The sequence below is a fragment of the Camarhynchus parvulus genome, chromosome 20, assembly GCF_901933205.1.
Source record: "Camarhynchus parvulus chromosome 20, STF_HiC, whole genome shotgun sequence".
NCBI lineage: Eukaryota > Metazoa > Chordata > Aves > Passeriformes > Thraupidae > Camarhynchus > Camarhynchus parvulus.
Window position 1 is genome coordinate 87,269 of NC_044590.1, and position 22,231 is coordinate 109,499.

A 22,231-nucleotide genomic window follows, 5' to 3' on the forward strand; every position below is an offset into this window, starting at 1 on the left:
GGTTATACTCTGCACACTTGTGTGCATCCAAATAACAGCCCTAACCACATAGTCTCAGAGAATGAGCCAAACAGAATATTTTCTGGATGCTAATACATGAACTGGTCTTTATAAACTGAAACAAGTGACTCCAATGTTCATCAATAATTATCTACATTATACAGTATATTTTTTAGCTTTAAAATGACAGTTATATGCATAATTTGCACTACTCAAAAGAATGTGTTTCCTAGATTGGACAAAATTAAAAGTGATTTTTCAACTATATCCACAAAAGTGCAGTGGCTTGTGCTGCACACCCATGCAAGCAAAAAGGCAATGGCCTTGAGTTTGTTATACCATCCTGTGCTATCAGTTCTGCTTTCTGAGGAGACATAATTTTGTGCCAAAAATAAGCAGGATGGGCAGAACTTTGTGCCTCCATTTGGCTGCCACGTCAATATAACTAGAGATGTGAACATGAAGTTTTCACATCACAACACACATAAAAGCAAAGAACTTACAAGGACCCAGCCTCCACATTTGGTCCTCGGACATAGAAAGGGACTCTGATATCAAACTCATATGGCATGGACTTCCCCTTCACCAGCCCAAACTGTCCAATATGATAACCATGGTCTGCTGTGTATATTAGATATGTATTTTCCAGTTCTCCTGTTTCAGCCAACATATTGTAAATCTGAAAAAAAGCGAAACAAAATATGAAATTTATTCCCCTGAGTCTACATGTGGAATGCTGCATATCACTTTCCACCTATGTATAACATACAAATAACAACAACTAAAGATAGCACTGAGTTATCATAATGAACCACTCTGAATAATACATAATCACATCTTAATTTTACTAACTGAATATTGTGGCTATTACAAGACAAAATTCTGTTTTAAGGTAAAACACATTAGCATGCCATTTCAAAAATGTTTGGGTTCAGTATTCTGCATGAGAGCCGTCAAGACAGTACTAAATACATACAGTAACAGAGATAAAAGTTTCAAGGTGTCATTTCAAAATTTTCTCTTTTATCTTCTTCTTGCAGTAAGCAGTTTTAATAAAATGACAGCCCTTTGAATCTCACACGTATTCAGGCAGCACTCAACAACCTTGCCTTCAGACAAATGACTCCCCATTATGCAGAATATTTGCAAAATATCTTCCAGATAAAAACCACTCAGTCATACTCTCTCACTATGGAGAATTAGGAGGAGATTTTAATGTGAATACTTCTACAGATTTACATAAGATACTACGTGAAATGTACCAACTTTAGCATCAAAGATCAATTTTTATGTGACATTTTCATTTAAGAAAGGTGAGAACGTGGTGGGATACCACCAAAGTGGAGCCTCACACAGGTGCAAAACATCAGCACAGGAGAAAAACTGTGGTGTTGGTTTGGGAGTTCATTTTTGGTTCTTTTCCAGGTTGTTTTGTTTGCTAGTTAGACTTTTTGGGGTTTTTGTTTGGGGGCTTTTTGTTTGTTTTTTTTGGGGGGTTGTTCGTTTTTGTTTTGCTTTTTTTGAGTGTGAGATTGTTTTGTTTTTTCTTTTTAATTTTGAAAAACTAGTAACACACATAATTCAGTAGGAAAAAAATTGGAAATTGGGCTAACTTGGTAAGTAAAACTAAAAACAAACCTAACTGATTTTGCCTGCCATGAATCACCCAGAGCGAAACCCTTTTACTAAACAGAAAATTCAAATTGTGTGGTAAAATCATCAATTTCCCCTAATGCTGGTGTCTGATCCATCTAAACAGCTTCATTAACATGAAGCAGAGATCATATTTGCCTGAATCAGTAATTGTAAGACACTGGTAACAAGTTTATGCAATGCCATCTACATAATCTCATTTTTGCCTTAGAGGACTCCTCTAATTTTATGTTCTACCTTTTTTGAATAAGAATGCCAAGAGATAAGCAGAAAAATTGCAACACCTTTACATCTGCAAAACCATTCTTCTTCAGCATAGCTTTCAGTAAATCCAGACATTTTGTTGAAGACACATAGTTTGCATTAAGAAATCTCATTGTTACATGATGCAGACAATTTTAAAAGTACTAATCTACGTATTTATTTACTTCCAGTATTTAACCTCCTCTGGGGTCATTCCACTTAGGACTCCTGTATCACCACTTTTGGCTGCTGCTGGTTTCTTCTCTCAGAAGCTCAGTGTTACAAGATCAAAACAGCCACACATTTAGGTAGTTATTTCCAACATGTCGTAGGACCACTTTATCAGAGGGTACATTTTTCAGATTTATGATGTGTAGTTTTTCAGGCAATCCCTTTCCCTTCTCCTTTATCCGCAGTAGTTCTGTGGCAAAAAATCAGCTTGTTCACACCACCCAACTCAGAGTACCTGTCTTTAGGAGATGAGGAACCTTACACATTGAATAAAGAGACAAAATGATCAGAGGTGAGAGGATTACACATTATTTAAAAACTGATTTTTTTTTAAACAGCCCTCCTTCTCCTTCTTTCTCCTTTATCTTCATATGAAGGACAACGTGGAGCTTAACTCCCGAAACAAAAACTTTGTTGTTTAGCCAAAAAACAAAACAAAAGTGGCTATTAATCTTACCATCTCCATAGAGTCATCTACAGACATGAGTGTTTGAAGGCGCTTTCTCTGTAGCATGTTAGTGAACTCCATGTGTATAGGTTTCATGGGACCGGTGTACCTCATTATCCAGTGCTTGTCTGGGTTTGGAGCATAATTATAACTGGGTGTACTAAGGAACAGAGAGGAAAACCACAATGTTTTAGCCAAGTAGAAAAAAGTCATAGTAATGAATATTAATTTCCATTTGATCAACACTATAGGAAGTATTATCTGAGGTACACAAGAAAATATTAAGATTATTTTTGAAATGTCTTCTACTTTCATGTTACGAAGCATGGGAAAATGAAAATCACTTGGGGGGAAATAAAATCTATGAAAATATTAAACACATCTTATCTTTCCAGTGATTCCAGCTAACAAGTACATATTTCAAGGCCAAGAGACTTAGCCTCAGAAGACAAAACCCCGTGAGTATGATCAGGATGAAGCATGTATTACAGGGCTTCTACTCATGCAATTGCTTTGTTTTCACTCTGCCCACATTAGCACCAAATACTATGTCTTGTGCAAGCTGTTTAAAAACAACTATAGAACTTGCTGTAAAGGTTCTACTATGTTCTTTAACAGCTTTTCAGAGTTCAGCACGACTGGTTACTTGAATATTGTCAAACTTATGCACCAGAGGAACACAGGCACTCTGCCTACTGGTATCCAATTGCATATGAGCAGCAGAAGTGCACAAATTGCCGGACTTTAAAGACCTGTGAAAAGAAGTGGAATTAGGAAATATGGCTATATTTTAAGGACCCTTTCCAGCCACCAACTCCTTTGCTTGAAGTCCTGGCAAAATCCTAAGAACTTGGTTCAATGTCCCCCTGGAATCTCATTGTCCCTCCAAGTTCTCATGGTTCTGGGACATCATTAAAGTGATGAGGAAAAATATTGCCCATAGTTTCACGTGGTTGGAAGTCCCAGGATTCACTTTTCTATGCATAATTATATAACTTTAGTTAAGCGGAACCTAAATTAAAGATTTATTTTACTACCATGATGTCAACTCTCTGGATAACCAACTCACTAAAAGCTATTATTATAGCTTAAATTTGCAAGAAATACTATTCCTATGTACTACATTTATTCCTTATTACTTCAGGTTGAAGACCATGTTTTACAATTTCTTTACATCATGGCTCAAACACATCATGCACAGAGTCTAAAACATTAAAAATTACTTTTCCTACGTAATTTGGTTAGGCTTCCTTTTGTCATTCAAAGCAATAAAATCAGTCTATGCAAACGTAAATACTCATTTACTTTCCTATTAGCAGCACAGAATTTCCTAATAAAACCCTATTTGAGAAATGTCTACTTTTGGTTTTGTATAGGCAACAGAGCAGCAAGGTCATTAAAAGTTATTAAGATAAAAGATCATGTAAGTTGAAACTTCTCATCAAAATGCTGCATATATAATGCATCTTTGAATGTGACAGTCTTATGAGATTTAATATAAATATTAAACTAATAATCTGACAGTAACATTTTTTATGCAGAAAGCCTCTGTTAGATGCTATCTGAAAAATGTGCATATTTGGCAAGGGGAGGCTTCTTCACACAGGGAGGAAAGGGCTGGTGCCTATTCTCTCTGTACTGTTAATATTCTCTTAAATTTCAGAATGTTATTGTGGTTGAAATCATGACATTGCCTCTTTGAAAATGCTGACAATTATGGAAACTGTTGCTCTGTGATGTCCAGAATGAATCAAAAATGCTTCGCAAACTCCTTTTCCGCTTACTTCGTGACTTCCTGGCTGATGTGAAATCTCCCGCTATTTAATCCAAACAAAGCCCACAATTTTCTTTGATTACTACAAATGTAACCCTTTAATCCTTACCAGATTTGTCTGTCTTATGGGAAAAATACAAAAATTAACATTCCTAGAAGCTAGCTGAGACAACTTCTTCTGAAGTACCTAGAAGGGAACCCCAGACAGAGCTGACCTTGAAAAAGATGGGTGGTATCATGTACCCTCTATTGAAGTAACATTTCTAACCACTGTTAAATTGCCCAGCTGCTGCATTCTCTACAGCTCACAGTATAGGCAGCAATAAAGGAAAACCATGTAGCTGAGGGATTTGCTCTGTGAATAATTTTCAAACAAGACAAGACTGCCGGTATACACAGAGAGGAGCTCTACAGAATGAGATGGAGAGAGTCTGCAGTATAGGGCAGAATGGTCATACCAGTCAGAACATGGTAAAGAATCAAGAGAACAGCAGCATAAATTAGCTACAGAAGTACATATCAGAGCTCAGAAGCAAAGCAGCACGCTGACTAAAATCCGTACCACTGGCTTTTAGTTATTACTCCAATGCCACATGATGCAGTATATACATCAGTCAATACCAAGCACTAGCCTCCCACTTTCCCTTGGCTTTTCTTTTCCACAGAATCCACTTACAGACTTCACCAGCACGGCCACAGGGAAAGGTGGAGGATCATACCACCTGGTGTACTGCCTTCTGCTTTGGGGACCAGGCAAAGAATTTGTTCAGGGTATTGCTTATTGCTTTAGGGCAATTTGTAACTGTTCCACTGCATTCTGATCCTTCCTTACAATATCCACATGACAATGAAACAGTAAGAACTGCCTGCAACCCTTTATCATTGACAGATTTATCTGTTACTGAGATTCCCTGGAATTTGGGAACAAGGGAAAAATTGGAAACTAGAGAACTAATTTGCATCATTCCCTCAACTGTATGCACATGTTCTGCATTTTTACATTTACTCTTAAACTCAGGTCAATGAAAACTCTGACAGATTACTATTATTATTATTATTGTCATTATGCAGTGCTGCAAAATTTGTTTAGACGACAACTGTCAATTTCTTTGTGTGAGATGTACAAAAAATCCTATCTTACGTTCATATCCAAAAGAAAAACACAGTTGTTTAATCTATCAGGATAATTTATTTTTTTACTAACAAAACTTCTTTTCAAGAAGTGATACTTCCTGTGTAATTGTTATCACTGTAAGAAAAGTCACCTAAAATTAAAAAAAAAAAACCAAAACCAAAAGTGTAATTACATTATAATTAGGAAGATAAACCCAATCTGTGTGAACAATTAAATTTAAAGTACAAGCAAAAGAAAAATAGATGTATCTAGTCTGTATTTTTCATTGCTTCCATCCTTGTACTCTTCTTCATTCAGCTAGGAAGTAAATTGCTACAGAATGTTGCCTGATAATCATCTCTGAGATCCAAATACCTCCCAAAGGAACGTAATAAAACTAAGCTTAATACTGGATATAAGCCATGCGAAGTTGCTCATCAGGCATTTCCGAAATTTTCATTAAAGAAAATGAAAGCATGAAATGGCAAACAAACAAGAAACAATTGCTGATGATCTGTGCCACAGATTCTCTTGGACACAGCAGAAAATAACGAAATATGTAATTGCAAGTTATGCAGTAACCAGACAATAAAACAAAACAAACTTCTCTCAGACTCTATTTTAAATAAAACAGAAAAGCTCAAACGGCTTTCACTGGACTTTGGGCTAGCCTGAAGAGCTTTGGCCATCAACTGAAAATTGTTTCCACCAGTTCCCAGCTCCTCCACAAACCCAAAGCAAAACAGAATTCCCCTTAAAAAGGGAGGGGGAGGGGGCAACGCATAGGAAGAAAGTTACAGATGTTGAACATCAAGGAAGGCATGAAGCCAGTAATTAGAAAACTGCAGGAATGCTTTCAGTTGCATCAAGAGGTGATTTGGGAGAAGCATTCATTTTACCTCCCTGTGAGGAGATACCTGTAGTGCAGCATTAAGAGCTGTACATGCAAAATGTCTCTGTTCTATAAACAAGAAACATCTCAACATGGAGCTTATGAACATGTTCCTTCAGGAACCAGGTGATACTGCTTTTGGGATCCGTTCAAGACATTGTATTGGGTCATGTACGGACATACCAGCTCATTCAGAAATAGCCTGTGTAATTTGGTGCGGCAGGCCTGTATTTCTGTTCTTTCCATAAAAGAAACAGGAGTAAGATGCATTGCATACTATAGTTTATAAGTAAGGACAGGGAGATAGAGTTTCTTCCCTTGAAGAGATTATAGCCCAAGAACCAAATTTTGATCACCATGCTCAGAATAAAAAGTGCTTTACTTCCCAAATAAGCTGTAACAATGTCCAACGAATTCAACATGAATCTTCCCACTTATCTCAATGAGCTACAGTTCTGAGTTCTAGATGCAGCAGCCATTCTCAACACACTTGTACTGCCCCTTTACCTTTATCTGGAAGCTCTTCTTATATATTTGTGACAAAGTTATGCCAAGAATACTATAAAGAAAACATTGTTCCCCTGAGGTACCCAGAACTTCCATATTCCAGAACCTAAAAATCAATCAAAGTTTTTGGTTTTTCCTTACATGTGTTCTGAGGCATTAGGAAAGAGCTGTGAATACTGAGGGGCTGAATCTTCAGGACCATGAGGAGCAGCATGGCTTATAACCATCAGTACAGGCCTGTGAGGATATATCTTCTTTGATATTCTAAAGAAGGTAATACTGTCATTGGTAATCAGATCAGTCAGATAATCCTGCAAGTAGAAGCAAAAGTATAATGAGACACTTGAAAAGGAATTTCAAACTGAGGGAGGCAATAGGAAGGAGAGATCTGAGGTATCATAAGAAATAGGAAAAAAGAAGCTACTTCACTTAGAATGGTATGAGGAGGAAGTAAGTTACAAATACTAAAAACTCAAAAAATTAGACTCAAATAATTCTTTCTTCACTGCCTAGAAATACAAAAACCAACAGCTTCTAGCTTTTTTCTCAGAACTGAATGGCACTAAATGAGATCAAACTGTACCCTTTCTTCCTAAAGTGGGTAACTACATGATGAAAAACACAATACTAAATACAATGACCAGATATGAATTAAAAAAAAACCATCAGTGTCAGTATCTTCAAGACGTATAGTCCAACCTTACATCATAAAAATACTGTGAAAATGTGAATGGCTTGATGTTCTTTTCTTTTTTAACCCTCTTCTGAACCAGAAATCTCTAACACGAGAAGATGGTGGGCTAACTGAACCAAAGACTTCATTCAATATTACAGTGACAATCTGATAGATATATAGCTTTGTCACGCATATTGTTGAGAAGTTAGAAAACTTCCTGCAGAAGACCTGGACTATCTCTGTATGTTCTAAGAAGTATCATTATCATTCTTAAGATATCTGCAAGAGCTATAGAGATTGAAGACAGGATTTTTAATGACAAGCCATGCTCTCCCTTAGGTGATTCCCTGGAAACACTACAAATATAAATACCCCTCAAGCATGAGTAGGATATGAAACTACACCTTAAAAAAAACCCAAATAACTGTCATGTCACAGCAGGATGGAAAATCAGACATAACATCTGCCTCTGGTCAAGCAAACAGGTACAAGGTGTGGTACAGACTAGATTGCATCTCCTTTTCAGTACAGCTTTCTGTCCACAGTTAAGACACTTGTTCCTCTTCACCTCTGTCAACATCCTTGGTCTGAGAAGTCAGCTTGTCATTCAAAGAAAGCCTTTTTCATGGACTATATTTACTTCCCCAAAGTTATTTCTTGTCTATTCCAGAAGAAGGCTGGCAAAGTCTCCATTTATAATTTTACACACTGGTACAACACAAGGCATGACTGTTATGAAACTGCCATAATTATGACTGCTCCTGGGATAGCATTTTCCCTCTAAATAGGCATTAAATGAAGGACTTCCACTCACCAAAGTACACAGGAGAAGGGAAAATGTACTAAAGCAAAACTGACTTCTGAACATGCTTTCAATGCCTGAGACAATATTCATAGCTGAGAGAGAATAATTAAGTGCTCTCAAAAATGCACTGCCATTAATCTTCATCATGCTGCTTCTTTAAGCTAGTCAATCACTTGAAATGTGCAACTTATCTTTGATTTAGCCATTACAAGAGTATAGTTTTCCAATTTCATTTTAAAGATACTGGTTTCCACATGGTCAAAGTGAAAATCACTGCAAACCCAGCATTTACCAGGCCAAAAGACCAAACAGAAACATTTCACTGACCTGATTGCTAAAGGGTTTTTTTTAAAGGCCCATACTGTAGAGGTTGTAGTTGCAGAAAGTTAAAGTTAATCTAAAAAATGCTGACAGAAACTGAAAAAGAAAAATCAAAGTAGAATATATCCTGTAAGAAAATCTGAAAGAATTTAATTTTCAGAAGAGCTTAGCAGTTACTTTAGAGGACAAAATAATCAGTGATTTTTTCCCTAGTTTTCCACTGGCACATAATTAACACTATGTTAAACAGATAGGACTAAAAAAATTCATCTGATTATGTTGGTAATTGCTGGAAAATCATGTTTCCAGCAACAAAAATGGCAGGAAAGAGAGAGTCCTCCATTTCAGCTTCTGTTTGCTCATTTGAACTCCAGTGTTAATGTCAAGCATTGTTGTTCTGCACACTGTTTTTTACTGTAGCTGCTTATTATGTCAGAATATGAAGATTATAGAAAGTTTGTATTTCTATCATCTTGTTTTTTATTTATTACCAAACTCTGTAAGAAAAAATTAAAACAAGTGAAATGTAAACATCTTCAACCCTTGCACACACAAAACAGAGCTGAAGGTATTGGAACATAAAGCTCCCCGTTGGGTCCTTGGTATAATGGAGATGGAGAACAGTGCCTATGAGATCACTCGGCTGACACTTTTCCACACAAGATATATTTCCATCATAACATTTCCGTACACACAGCTGTCATTCTTCACAGATCTGAAGGAAAATAGAAGACAAATAATTCTGTACGCTACTTTGCCCCTTCCCCTTAGAGGCTGGTGATGGAGAGGGTAACCCTAGAAGATTGTGAAGCTTTATCTCTCAGCACAAAGTACATTCAATTACAAAAGGCAAATACAGCAAAGGAAAGTAGAAATGCCAGACATCAAGTTTTAAAGGAGAAACTGGCTGTGAACACTATGTTAATGAAACACAAATAGGAAGGCAGGAGTCGCGATCAATAAGAGAAAGCAAACAAAACATATGTTAAACAAATATACATTACAAATCAGTCCAGAGTGATACCATCATACTACAGTGTCATTTCTGCCTACTTTAGGACATCAGTAAAGCTGGTTCCTTTGGAAAGGAGCACTTTTAGCTGAAATAAATGTATTCTTGACTGCAAGCAGGTATTGAACTGTATCATGTTAGATGAGGAAAAAATAAAACTGCATTTGATAATGACTATGAGGCGTTTTTGTAAGTTTAGTCAGGATAGAATATCCTTGAAAGGATATTAAAAAACATATACATCTGTATCCACAGAAATACAAACGTAACAGGTAGATCCTCCAGTGATTCAGAATTGTCATAAATTGTACCAGGATTCTGTGAATACTCCATAGTATTGCGGCTGTGAAAGAAGTTCCTTAAACGAAAAGGGTGGGTTCTAGCTGGAGGGAAACAGACTCTCATCTCATTAACGCTTGTGTAACTCCACTGCCACAATAATTATCATACAAAGCACAGAAATAGTTAACCGGAAGCATTTAAGTCTACTGCCACATCCTCAGGTCGTAATATTTAACACAGTCTCAGAACATTTTACTTGTTTACACTGTTAGTAACAATCTTTTCAGTAACATAACCCTCCCAGAATGGAAGGTAACAATGTCCCAACACTACTGTTACTCGTTGTAGATGATGTTACACATAGCAGCTTTCAAGTACAAAAAGAGATTGAAACTATGAAGTGCAGCTTTCTTGTGGTCATGTCCAAATGTTAGTAGAAATAAATCAACAGGACCTACCCTGGAGTAGTCATATCCATGCTTCTCCTTCACTCCATTTCTACAGAGCGTGTAGTTGTAAAATCGAGAATTTTTAAGCAATCCAACCCATTCTTTCCAACCGGGAGGCACGTAGGAGCCATTGTATTCATTAAGGTACTTCCCAAAGTAAGCTAGGGGTAGAGAAAGCAGAAGCACAGTAAGAAGGCATAACAGAAACGCCATTGTTAAATTGATTCATTCCTTTCTGTTTTTTCTTCAAATAGCTTTCTTCTCTCCATTACAACAGATCTAAGATAAAAGTTCTGAGTTTTAATCTTGCCTCTGTTTTTTTTTGTTATTTATATCTCCCTAATGCAGATATTTTGATTTACAACCTATGTACAGGAGAAATGGACCACGATTACCATTATACTTTCTTTTTCAGTACCTGATATATTTGGAGTCAGACATTCCTCCTCCCAGACTCTTCATATCCTTCATGATGCTGAGGTGCATCTATCCACCTATTAGTGCCCTGTGAAACTGCACTTACCGCCAAGAGTGTGAAATAAGAACTAACGTTTTAAGATATTAACACTCTATATTTCAATATGAATGCTGTGCATTAGGTATTTTGAAAATGCATTTAGCGCACTGCTCTTCTGACTTATTTCAACAGACAATTTTCCAGCTATTAACTTGGGTTCTGAGCATGCGTCTTAATTACACATAAAGATTTGTTTACCTCTCTAAAATCTCTTGCTTCTGTATCTGATACCAGTTTTCCCCAGCCCAAAGTTGAACATTTGCCCAATCTTTACTATAGTGAGGGAGCGGGGGGAAAGAGAGAAGAACACTTCCATTCTTTTTTCAGATGTATATCTAGCAAAAATTACTTTTAATATTTTTGTTCCCTGAGAGACAATCAGAGGGAAGCAGATGAGAAAGTACTCTCAGCATTGCATGGAACAACCAGTTAGCCCAAAGGTCAACCATACGCTGCATTCACATCATGGCCAAATATACTCTTAGACTGACAATGTACAGTTGAATAAACCTAGTGAAATTAATGAATTAACTGCAGAAATATGGGGGTTCTGTCTGAGACAAAAATCCTGTCATTAAGTATTAAATTTTGCTCCATGGGTAAGATTTTTTCATGATACCAGTTCTTTATAGGTATTAAAGTAACAGAGCAGATTTTCCAAATCAGTAATTCCTAAGTACTGAAGCCACCTTCAAAATGGTCGACAAAATGGTCCCAAGTCAGCACCTTTTGTGACAACCAGAAGTATGACACTACTGTAAGGATTAGAAGATGTGGCCTTAGTATAATTACCTCAGTAACTGCAGGAAATCTAATGGGTTGCATAAAACATACAGTGAGTCTTCTGCATCTTAAGAGTATTTTCAAAGAACAGCTTAAGACTACATTTTGTTATCAGATCCCTTTAGTTCCTTCATTGAGGTACTTCACCCAGTAGACTAAGAGGAGAAATACAGGTGTGTCTATTGCACACTGATGGCCAATTTTTGTCTACCTTATGGCACACTGACAGCACAGTGTGCTATCACATGCTCCATCCCCCATTATCATAGCCAAAGACTGAACTTCCCTTGAGCTTGGTCTCTCTATTCTTCCAAGTACAGTGCCTAAGAAAGTTAGTCAAGCTTTTTAAAGTGCCGAAGTTAGAAAGTATAAAACTGACAACTAAGGCTGAAACCAAAGAAACAATTAGGGGTAAGACGCACCTTTTCTGCCGCCTATTTTTCACTTACAACTTGTGCAAGAAAAATCTGCACCACACTGCTCCCTTCTGCCTGCATACAACTAGCACATTCCCAAAGGTGTCAGCAGCAGCACCAGTCTCTATATATCCCAGCCACAAATGCCACTACCTCAGAGAACAACACACTACAGAGCAGAAAGACTGATCCCCAGAAGAATCATCTTTTGCAACAGAACAAAACACAGGGAAATCACAATAGATAGAGAAGTGGCAAAGGAGATGCGAAACCAGCAGCAGAAAAGAAAAACAGATGGAAGCTATGAAGCGGAATAGAAGAGTACAGTTTCTGCCTTCAAGATTGCACAAAAGAGAAAAGAGGAGAGAAAAACCCCAGGGAGATGGCCTGGGTTATGAATTGATTAAAAAACTTTCTCACTCCAAGGTTGTGATTTGAAATATATAAGCAAGCCTCAAAAAGCTTTACTCCTCATTGCCTCTTTTTCTACTCCTTGAAAAGCCCCAAAAAAAACAAGCAAAAAATCCATCCAAGCCAACAAACAAACAAACAAGCCACACCACAAACAAGGAATTAAGAAGCTAAAGTGTACATCTGCAGGGCAAACCAGTACTACCAAAGGACCTCAAAACTAAAGAATAAAATATCAGTTTTATGAAAGAAGTCAAAACACTAATTCCTTTTCATAGCACCTTTCTTGGTTGCTCTGCACACTTCAGGTAATTGTAGGCCATATTCTAGGTTTGCTAGGTCTTCAGTTCAAGCATACATGGTATTTTGTTTCCATCTTCTGAAAATGAGAAGTCTTGGGATTTTTGTTGGCTGTTTGTTTGTAAACAAAAAATTCCTTAAGTAAAAATACAAGGAACCTAAAGCAACACCAAGACCTAAGCTCTGGCATTATGCACGTAAGAATGCCAGAAGTCAAGAAGAAATTAGAATTAAAAAACATAAATTAGCCTTTGTACTAAGTCTAAGGCAAGTCTAAGGAAGCTTTCAGATGGACCCAGCCTTGATCTTACCTGTCCTGTACCCTGTATTGTTGAGGTACACTGCAAAGGTGCGTATTTCATGCTGAGCCTGCCAGGATGGAGAGGAACAGTTCTCATTGTTGGTGTAAGTGTTGTGGTTGTGGACGTACTTCCCTGTCAGGATAGAGGAGCGAGATGGGCAGCACATGGGCGTTGTCACAAAGGCATTGATGAAATGAGCACCTCCATGTTCCATGATACGTCTTGTTTTATTCATCACTTGCATAGAACCTGAAAGAGGGAAAACATGTCAGAAATATTTTCTTGTTTCAGTCACAAAAGCTCAGATGCTACATTAGAGACCTGAAGGAAGCACAAGTAGTAAGGGCACTGTTATCTCTAAGTGAACCCAAATCCAGAGAGCTTCCTGATCCTGCCTCAGTGAAGTTCTCCCATTGTTTCAGTAAGGACTAAATACTGAAGTCCTAAGTAAAGATTTGACTCAAGCATGTTGACACAGATCATAATGCTTCTTTCATTTCTCTCTCTCTAAATTCAAGATTTACAACCGTAACTATCTGCAGCATCTCGACATCCTCTCTGGGGCTGCTAATACTGTTCCAGCAGCTGAGGGTGAAAAGCACTTTATACAGCAACCCTGATCAAAGTATACGTACTCCGTAAGTGTCCTTTAATTTTTGGTTTCACAAGAAACCTGATACGCTACCTTTTGTGCCAGCCTTATGCAAAAGGCTGAGGGTTGTAAGCACAGAGTCATTTCATTTGGAAGACTATTTAGTCCAAACTACTGCTCAAAAAAGGTCTTCTGGACTTGTTGTGCAGTTAAATAGTTCTATTCCCTAGTGTGAGATATTAGGAGGTATTGATTTCTCTAATTGTCACTGAACCAAAGACACCAAAAAACTCACTAACAAGTTCACTGAGTTCTAGCTATCTGCTTCATCCACTCTGGTAAAAGTCTTACTATCTACATTTTCTTAGGCTTGATTCTGCAGAATCAGATTTTTAGATGACTACTTGGGGCAGGTAACACTATGTTTTATATAACCAAACAAATAAGCAAGGGATTTGGATAAATTGGGGTAACATGAATAAAAGTCTTTTTGACCACAATTACTGAATGCCGCATTGCTGCCAAATGGTTTTTCTGTTTATTCAAGATAAGGTTTTGGTCAAAGACTGGATGTTTACCATAGACATCCACCTAACTAAATCTAGATCCATATCAGCATTCTTCCTAAACCCAGAAACACCAAGTATCAGAGAAATAAGAAATTTAGTTTCCCTCCTCTATCAGTGCCTAATAGTAAAAACTGAGCAAGCTAGAGAAAATTTTCTTGATCTAGGAAGAATTTCAATTTTCTAAAGAATTTGTCATGGTACATGTCAACAGCATGACCTTGCAAAGGAGATAAAACCTGTTCATCACCAACCCTCCCTTCTTGTTATGAGCAGAAAAAGCCAATTGACAACATGGAGAGGAAGGTATGGGCTCATGCTAGAATAGGGTTGGGGTTAACTTGCCCAAGGCTGAGTTGGATTAATAGCTTAGCTTTAATCAAAGCTGATGGTTGCATCCTACAACCATCTGGCACAAACTATGTTGTTTCTGTCAATCATGGATTTAGGTTTCTTCTAAGCTCTTCTAAGCTCAAAATTTCATCATGAAATTGCAACAGTAGGTTGGTTAATACAGAGCACATTGAAAAAACCAGGAGTCAAAACCTGGAGGGAAAATGGTCATAAACCACATACAAAATCTGACTCTCTGGCACCATGAAGAAAGGTTAATTGCTATGGTAGGTCATTTTACCTAAGAACTGCCATGGCATTAGTTTGAGACCATTTTGTTGGAATGAGTATTAAATAGAAATTGAAAATCTCTTTGTGCATTTCTCAAGTCAGAGCACATGTCATATCACTTTGTGACAAGAACCAAGGCAGGTTATTGCACTGCCCCCTTAGAATTTGCTAAACTTCACATATCAAAAAAGAGTTTCTGAAGAAAACAATATTTTACTTTTTTGTTTCTATAATAGCTGTGGTTAAGTGTTAGTGCTTAAAGGTACGTACAATACAGTTAACAAATATAACAGCTAATTATACATTATGTGAGCTTGAAAACTGTGCATGTTTCCTCTGTTGTCTTATGAGCTAGCCCAAGTATAAACAGGGAGTCTGAAAAAATGTTTTGCCATTGCAATATTGAAATACAATTTAACAACGCCTTTAAATGACAGAGGCATTTATGCATAAATAACAGTACATGTTAAGACTCCCCTTGGGGAGAGTAAGCTTCTGTAATAAAAGAAGCTGTACTGCTGTAATGACAACATCTTATATATCAACAGTCTTAAACACAAAAACATATGATCTAATCTGCTTCTCCAGCTTGAGAACTAATACAGAGTGACAGGGCAGCGCAAGGTAAAAATCCAGCATACTCGTCTGTACAATCTTAAATAGGCCAGCTTTAAATATTTTAAACAGCATTAAACCAGCCAATGAAAGCTTATTTTCTTCCATTTGCCTCCAATACACAGACAACCATTCTCTGGCAGATTACTTATGTGTTAATCAGCAACTGGGACCTCACCACACCACCTTTTGAGCTACAAAACCTTCTGAGATTTCGCTAGTGGATATATGACAGGAAGTCATACTTTAAAAGTATCAATATTTAATTCAGAAGATGTTGCTACCCATCTAAAACCACTGATAATAAACAAAAATCTAGCAGTTAAAAGAAATTTCTACGCCATTTTAAGAAAATATTCATTGGATTAATAAGAAAATATGGAAGTTCAATCAATTTGAAGTGTTAAAGTTACTCAGTGAACAAAGCTAAGCAAACTTTATGTTGAAATATCACTTGAAATGTGCGCTTTCCATAACTTTGCTTCACCTATCTTCACAGTTCACCTCAGGGACGAAGCTGATCTTTTGACTAATATTAATGGAGAAAATATCAAATTATTTATGAAAAAATACTGACTTCCTATTAGTTGTGTTTTGTTGAAGAAGGGAATAATTTAAATTTTATGGAGCTCCAACTGTTGAAGAACTTGTATTAAGTATCAAGTGATTTGTCTACTCTGAAGCACAACTTCAGAAGTGTTTTCCAATAAACTGAACTCCAGAATTTTGTCTCCTAAAGACTTCTCTTTTAATTGTATTTTAAACTCCTTAGACACCCTTCTCACATCTTCATTTCCCTTTCTTCACCCCAAGACACCCTCACATTTAACAAAGCTCTAAAGCCCCCATCTCCACATATGATAACTAAGAAAAAATTATCTTCCATGCTACTTTTGTAGCTTTTCAGAGGAAGGTGTCAAAACATACAAATCACCTCTCACTCGAATTTCTTTAATGTGGTTGAAAAAGCTCCTAAATAATCAGATATTTCTCCAATTAGACTATGAAATGAGCTGGTTTGTTAAAGCCATAGCAGTATGGTAGGCAAACCTGACTCAACTGGAGATACTGAATCCATCACACACAGGACATCAGCATTATACTAACTTGGATGTAGTAGGGGAAAAAAAGTCTGTTTCTAATTAATTATTCCTGGTCACTATATTCCTCTTCTTTATATTATGCTTGTCAGTACAAGTATTTTCATTAGACAGTCTATCAAATATGTCTGTGTCTGTAGTTCTTGATGTTCTCATTTGTCTTCTCCCATTTGTATCCATTACAATCTACACTCATTCTTCCTTTGATGTCCTTCAGAGATTCTGCATTTGATCTGCCAGCCCTTCACCAGTATTTTCCTTCTTCCAATACAAGGCTGAGGTTTGGTTTCCAGTAAAACGATTAAGAGTAATGTGAATTAAAAGACAAAACCAAAACAATAACAACAACAACAAAAAAAAACCACACAAAAAATCAAAACAAAAAAAACACCACCTCCTTTCAGAAAAGGACAACATTGTCTTTCTGGTAAGCTCCACCTGCTACTGGCACATTGCTAAATCTATCTTTAAATAAATAAAGGAAAGGCTGTTAAAGGCACTTGAGACTGTGTTGCATTCCCTTTTACCTCCAAAGTTGCTACAAGAGAACAATGAAAGCTAAAACACCAATCAGTTACAGAATATTCTTAGAAACCGATGAAATCTTACCCACAGTTTTCTCTGCTATGCCTTCATAGCTTCCAACTTTTCCTTAGCTTTTATTTGTAATTCACGTTTTGTTTTCATCTTGCTTAAATGCACTAACTACAATCACCACAAACGGCAATTTTGATTAACTTGGACAGCTCACCGGACAACAATAAAAATTAATTCCAACAAATATTGAGTCTCCCAAAGCCATTAGTGGCAAATGACAAATATCCAATCTCAGCTTCATCAAATGGATTTTCCTTAGTTAGATCCTAATTTGCGTGGACACATGCCCATTATCCTTGAAATTGGAAAGCATCAAGTTATCAGGGAAGTGAAATATACTGCCCAAAGGACTTACACGATTGCATCAGAAACAAAAAAGGCTAGCACAAAATAGAAGATGATACATTTTTAGGACCATCCTCCAAGCCTGCAAGAAAATGTGCTTAGGTTTTTTGGGATATATGTTCTTGAAATTGCTTAATTTCTGATCCAAATAACCATTAAAAAAAAGGTGACAACAATATAATCTGATCCTGATAATTTGAACAGCATTTAATTTGATGAGATTACTTCCATAGCAGTTTTTCTTACCACCTTGAAGAAGAATGTGACGTCTATGATTCTGCAGACATACAGTAATATTGATACAAAGGAAGCATCTGTACAAAGACTGCAACGTTGCTGTGATTCACTTCTCAACAAGATGAGTAAGTGTATGAGAAGTACAAGTTGATTAATTTTATGTTCTATTTCTTCTGTGAGGTCCCTTTTCCAAATTTTCCTATCCATACTAGAAATCGGATGCAGAAAAATTTGGTGGCAAAACTACCTCACCAGACTACACATACAAGAGTTCTAATTTTTCAGATGACCGAGGCTTCATACACATATGAGAGTATAATTCTAATGCAAAATTATTAATGTTAACTGGTTTGTGTTAATCACTTCTCATAACTAAAGACAGCATTTGGTAAATACAAGCTTGTTCAGGTAACACAACAAAAGCCAAACTGCCAGTTAATTCATTATTCCAAATCATTAGGCATACCATGTGTTTAATCTTCATCTCCTTTCTTCAACAATTAACATAGAGTTGATAACAGAGTAGATCTTTTCATTCTGTATCATTTTGCTCAGTAATCAACTACACATCTAAATGGACAATTACAAGAATAGTATGACTGTGTTAGGTAACATTTAAGTAAATAAAATGAAAATTGTATATGTAATGAATGCCTGCAATTACACAAAATAATTTGGATAATTACATGGTGCAATTATCAGTTATTAATTTAAACCTGCTGTTTTGGCATGCAGCTTCCCAGGGTATACTTGCAATTGCCAGAAGCAAAGCTTAGATGTTTAGATGAAGACAGACAGGCATGAATGTGTATTTCCACAGGAACAGAAGCTTTAACATTCTGGGCCTAAGTTTTGCTGTCCCTGAATTGCAGGCGGATGGAAAGGATGCTCTTCATAAAGGCAGGTTTAAACATTTTCTTCCTATCATTTTTCATATTGAAAAAAAATTCTTATTTTGAATGCAAGGATCTAGCTTCAAGAAAAAGCAATGTCATACTCATTGGCCGAAATTCTCTTTATAGTGGTCTCTTACCAAGTTCTACATCCTGATCATCAGTAAGAACAAGGATGATGTTTGGGCGGATGTTTCTACGGTCTCTTTGAAATCTTCCCTTCAGACGTTGATTTAACAGGAAAGTTGAACTTCCATCCAACAGTGATAAAACAGTCATCATGAATAATCCAAGGACAATACTATGCTGTGCCATGTTGTGCTGATTTAATGTTCTCTCTGAACAAGGTAGCTTAACGGCTTCTATTTCTTTTTCTTTTGCAGGTCTCCTATAAGGGAGAGGGAAACAAGTATTTATCTACATTTTCACCCCTCTGCACCCATCAAGGAACAGCCAGGTTCTCTCCAAAGAGGTAAAAAGCAATGTACTTGAAATAATTTTAACTTCTAAGAAAAAACTAACCAAACTCCCAAAGCAAACACTTATTTTTCTAGTGCCAGCTAGTAGCAGAAACTTGAAAAATTTAATTCATAAGCTGTTATCAACGTAGGCAACAAAATTTCACTCCAAGCTCAGATCTGGCAGCAAGCTCAAGGATTTAGCAGGGTTTCAAAATCTTTTGCTTTCATACATATAAATAGCAATCATCCTCCTTCTTCCTTAGTGACCCATTTACAGATGACATACATCAAAAATACAGATGTTGAAGAGAAAAAAAGCCCATATCTATCATAATTCTCAAACAGGACTGTAGTAAAATTTACTGAACTAACAACATATTTGCAAAGTCAGAGAACACTCAGACAGAGGATTTGTTATATACTGACTTATCTTACAAATTCCATTAAAGAGCGAAGCTGCCCTGATCTTGGAATTATGTTATTATATTGTTTGAAGTCTGCTAGAGCTTTGATGCTAGTGCAAGATCCCTTCAGCACTTCTGTTGGCTTCCAAGATTATACACTTTTTTAAAATACCATTATTAACAACGAACACATTTGAAGGCCCATTACTGCTAATGTTCGGGAATGGATGCAACAAAGTGACTTGCACTGCCTATGTCTGGAATGCAAAACAGAGCCTATGCTCCAAAAATTGACTTGATTGCAAAACAGAGCACATCTAACTGGTACTACTCCTGTTAATGATGCAATGAAAAATTCTTAGTAATTCCTACAAGGAGATTACAAGGAATGAATTAGCATGCTGAAAAATCTTTGAAATCACAACTTTGCTCAGTCATCTTTTGATATAAAGGGATCTTCTCTTGCCTTTAGAAGTCAAAATAACAACATGAAAACGTACTGAAAATATCAAGTACTAATTATTTCATCAGATCCAGCAATCAATGAGTCATTTTTTAATGAATTCCCTACTTGCTCCCTGTCTTTTTCTGGACTGGTGCCAATGATCTTTTGTACAAGAAGGAAAAATCAATTTAAAATTACGCAAGAGAGATTCTCTGATTTTTGTAAAGCCCAGAAACGTCAGAGCAGAAAGAACACAGCACAATGTGTTTTACCCTAAGAAACATGTTGGCTAGTCTACCTGTACAGAAAACAGTTTTTACTCCAGCAGATTATTTCATAGCCACATTATTACTTCCTCTCTGTCAGCTCTTTGAGATAAACTTTCTTAATCAAAGTTTTCATGCATTAGCAAAACCACTGGTCTGAAAAATTATAATCAGTTTCTATGCTCACGTAAATTGAATTTTCACATAAGTCAACAGATATATTGCTACACCAATATGGAATATTTATTAAGAGTACTTTCCAAATTTGCACACTGATAGGGTTTGGAGGAAATAAAAAATCCTCCTTCCTCAATAGTCTGTCCAGTGGGTTTCACAGGTAGGGGAAGTTACCTTTTTTCCTAGAAATTAAAAATTTATTTACATATCCCCATACTTGTTCCAATGGGCAGGGAAAGAGCTTTCAAATTTAACAGATGCAGTCGTAGTATCTGCTGCTGCTACGAAATATGCCAGGCTATAGCAAAAGAAACACTGAGAAGTCAAATCAATTTTCATTCCTTGTACTAAGAATTCCATCTGAAGCAGTATAACTGGGAAGAATTATGTCAAGGTGTTGCTGCTGTCCAGAATAGACAAAAGCAGCCTGAGAAAGAAACCTGTATCTGTTTCAACAGGGGAGTGTAGAAAGAAAGTTTGCTTAACAGGCACATACTCTCAGACACGAGCTTTTTGAGGCACAAGGTAGAGAAATGCCTTCTGCTCTTCAGAAACTACCACATATGTACTTTTGTTAAAAAAATAAACTAACGCTATAGATGTTTTCATTACACACAAACATTTTTCAGAAGGTCTGGAAGTTCACGTGGGTTTTCTTCAGTCTATACTAGCCAACAGCTTCTCAAAATAAAAGCATTTGCTAACTTTTCTTGTGGCATTTGGAAGGCTGCCCATTCTTGCTATATCTGGTCAGAACTACCTTCACTACAGTGTTGTGCATTGAACAGTCTTTCTTACATTTTTCTCATCTTTAAAACAAATACATGGGAGTAACCTCCCGACCTCATTGCCTCTCTCCCCTTAGCTAGTCATTTCCTCACACTTTACTGCCCCTCACACACTGCATAACTAAAAATAGAAACTGTCCCCAGCTCAGAGAGCTGCTTAGCTATCTATGAAATACTTAAGACATTTGGGGACTCACATAAACTGCTCTCCTGCAGCTATTTTATCTACACTTGTATATTTGTGGTTAAAAGAATTAGCAATCTCTGAAAGATACTGTGAGTGGAAGAAAGAATGTCATGTCAGATACAACAGGCATCTTCCACCAAACCTGTTACATCACTCCCCCACAATGAATATTTTTCAACTACTGTGATGTGTTATGTTTCCATTGTTATCAGGGTAAGAACTCCTGGGAATCAACTCAAAGTGTGTAATTATGTGCAAAAGTCATACCAATAAGTAGGTAAGAAAATCAAAGTAATTTTAGAAAATAACCTATTTCTTAAAGTATATTTTCACAAGACATACATGCCACAACTTAACAGCATATACACAGTACAATCCAAAAGCTAGCTTTAAGTAGTTTTTAGAATAGCAACACAAGAGGGTCTCTCGTGGATTGCCAGTGGCCAAATACAGATTGGTTTTTTTGACTCCTAGTCTTTGGTGAACTTCCAGGAAGAAACACAACAAAGTTTCTATTAACAGTTCTTTTCCCAGTCCTGTCAACAAGGTTAATCTGCAACTTACAGATAAAGCCAGAACAGTTCCACAGGAGTGCCCCAATCTTTTAATATAGCACTTTTAATATAGCACCCTCTCCAAAATGCAATTTTGATCTGAGTGGTACAGATGGTCCACTGCTCTCTGTGCCTCTGCAGGCCATCCTCCAGTGTTAAAGATGCTTAATCTGTAGTGGTTCTCATTAGAATTAAGTATGCCTCTTATTTTCTTCCAGATTACACATATGAACTTGAAAAATCT

At 36.8% G+C, this 22,231-nt stretch overlaps 1 protein-coding gene across 1 annotated transcript in view; it reads right to left on the minus strand.

Moving 5' to 3' along the window:
• Positions 1-22,231, minus strand: part of SULF2 (sulfatase 2) — a 79,390-nt gene that overhangs the window by 27,543 nt on the left and 29,616 nt on the right. Inside the window, exons 2-7 of the mRNA XM_030963553.1 lie at positions 18,846-19,093; positions 13,146-13,385; positions 10,417-10,568; positions 7,004-7,173; positions 2,585-2,735; positions 504-679 (exon numbers count right to left, since the gene is read on the minus strand). Of these exons, the coding sequence (XP_030819413.1) occupies positions 504-679; positions 2,585-2,735; positions 7,004-7,173; positions 10,417-10,568; positions 13,146-13,385; positions 18,846-19,093 (1,137 nt within the window). The remainder of the gene's footprint in view (positions 1-503; positions 680-2,584; positions 2,736-7,003; positions 7,174-10,416; positions 10,569-13,145; positions 13,386-18,845; positions 19,094-22,231) is intronic.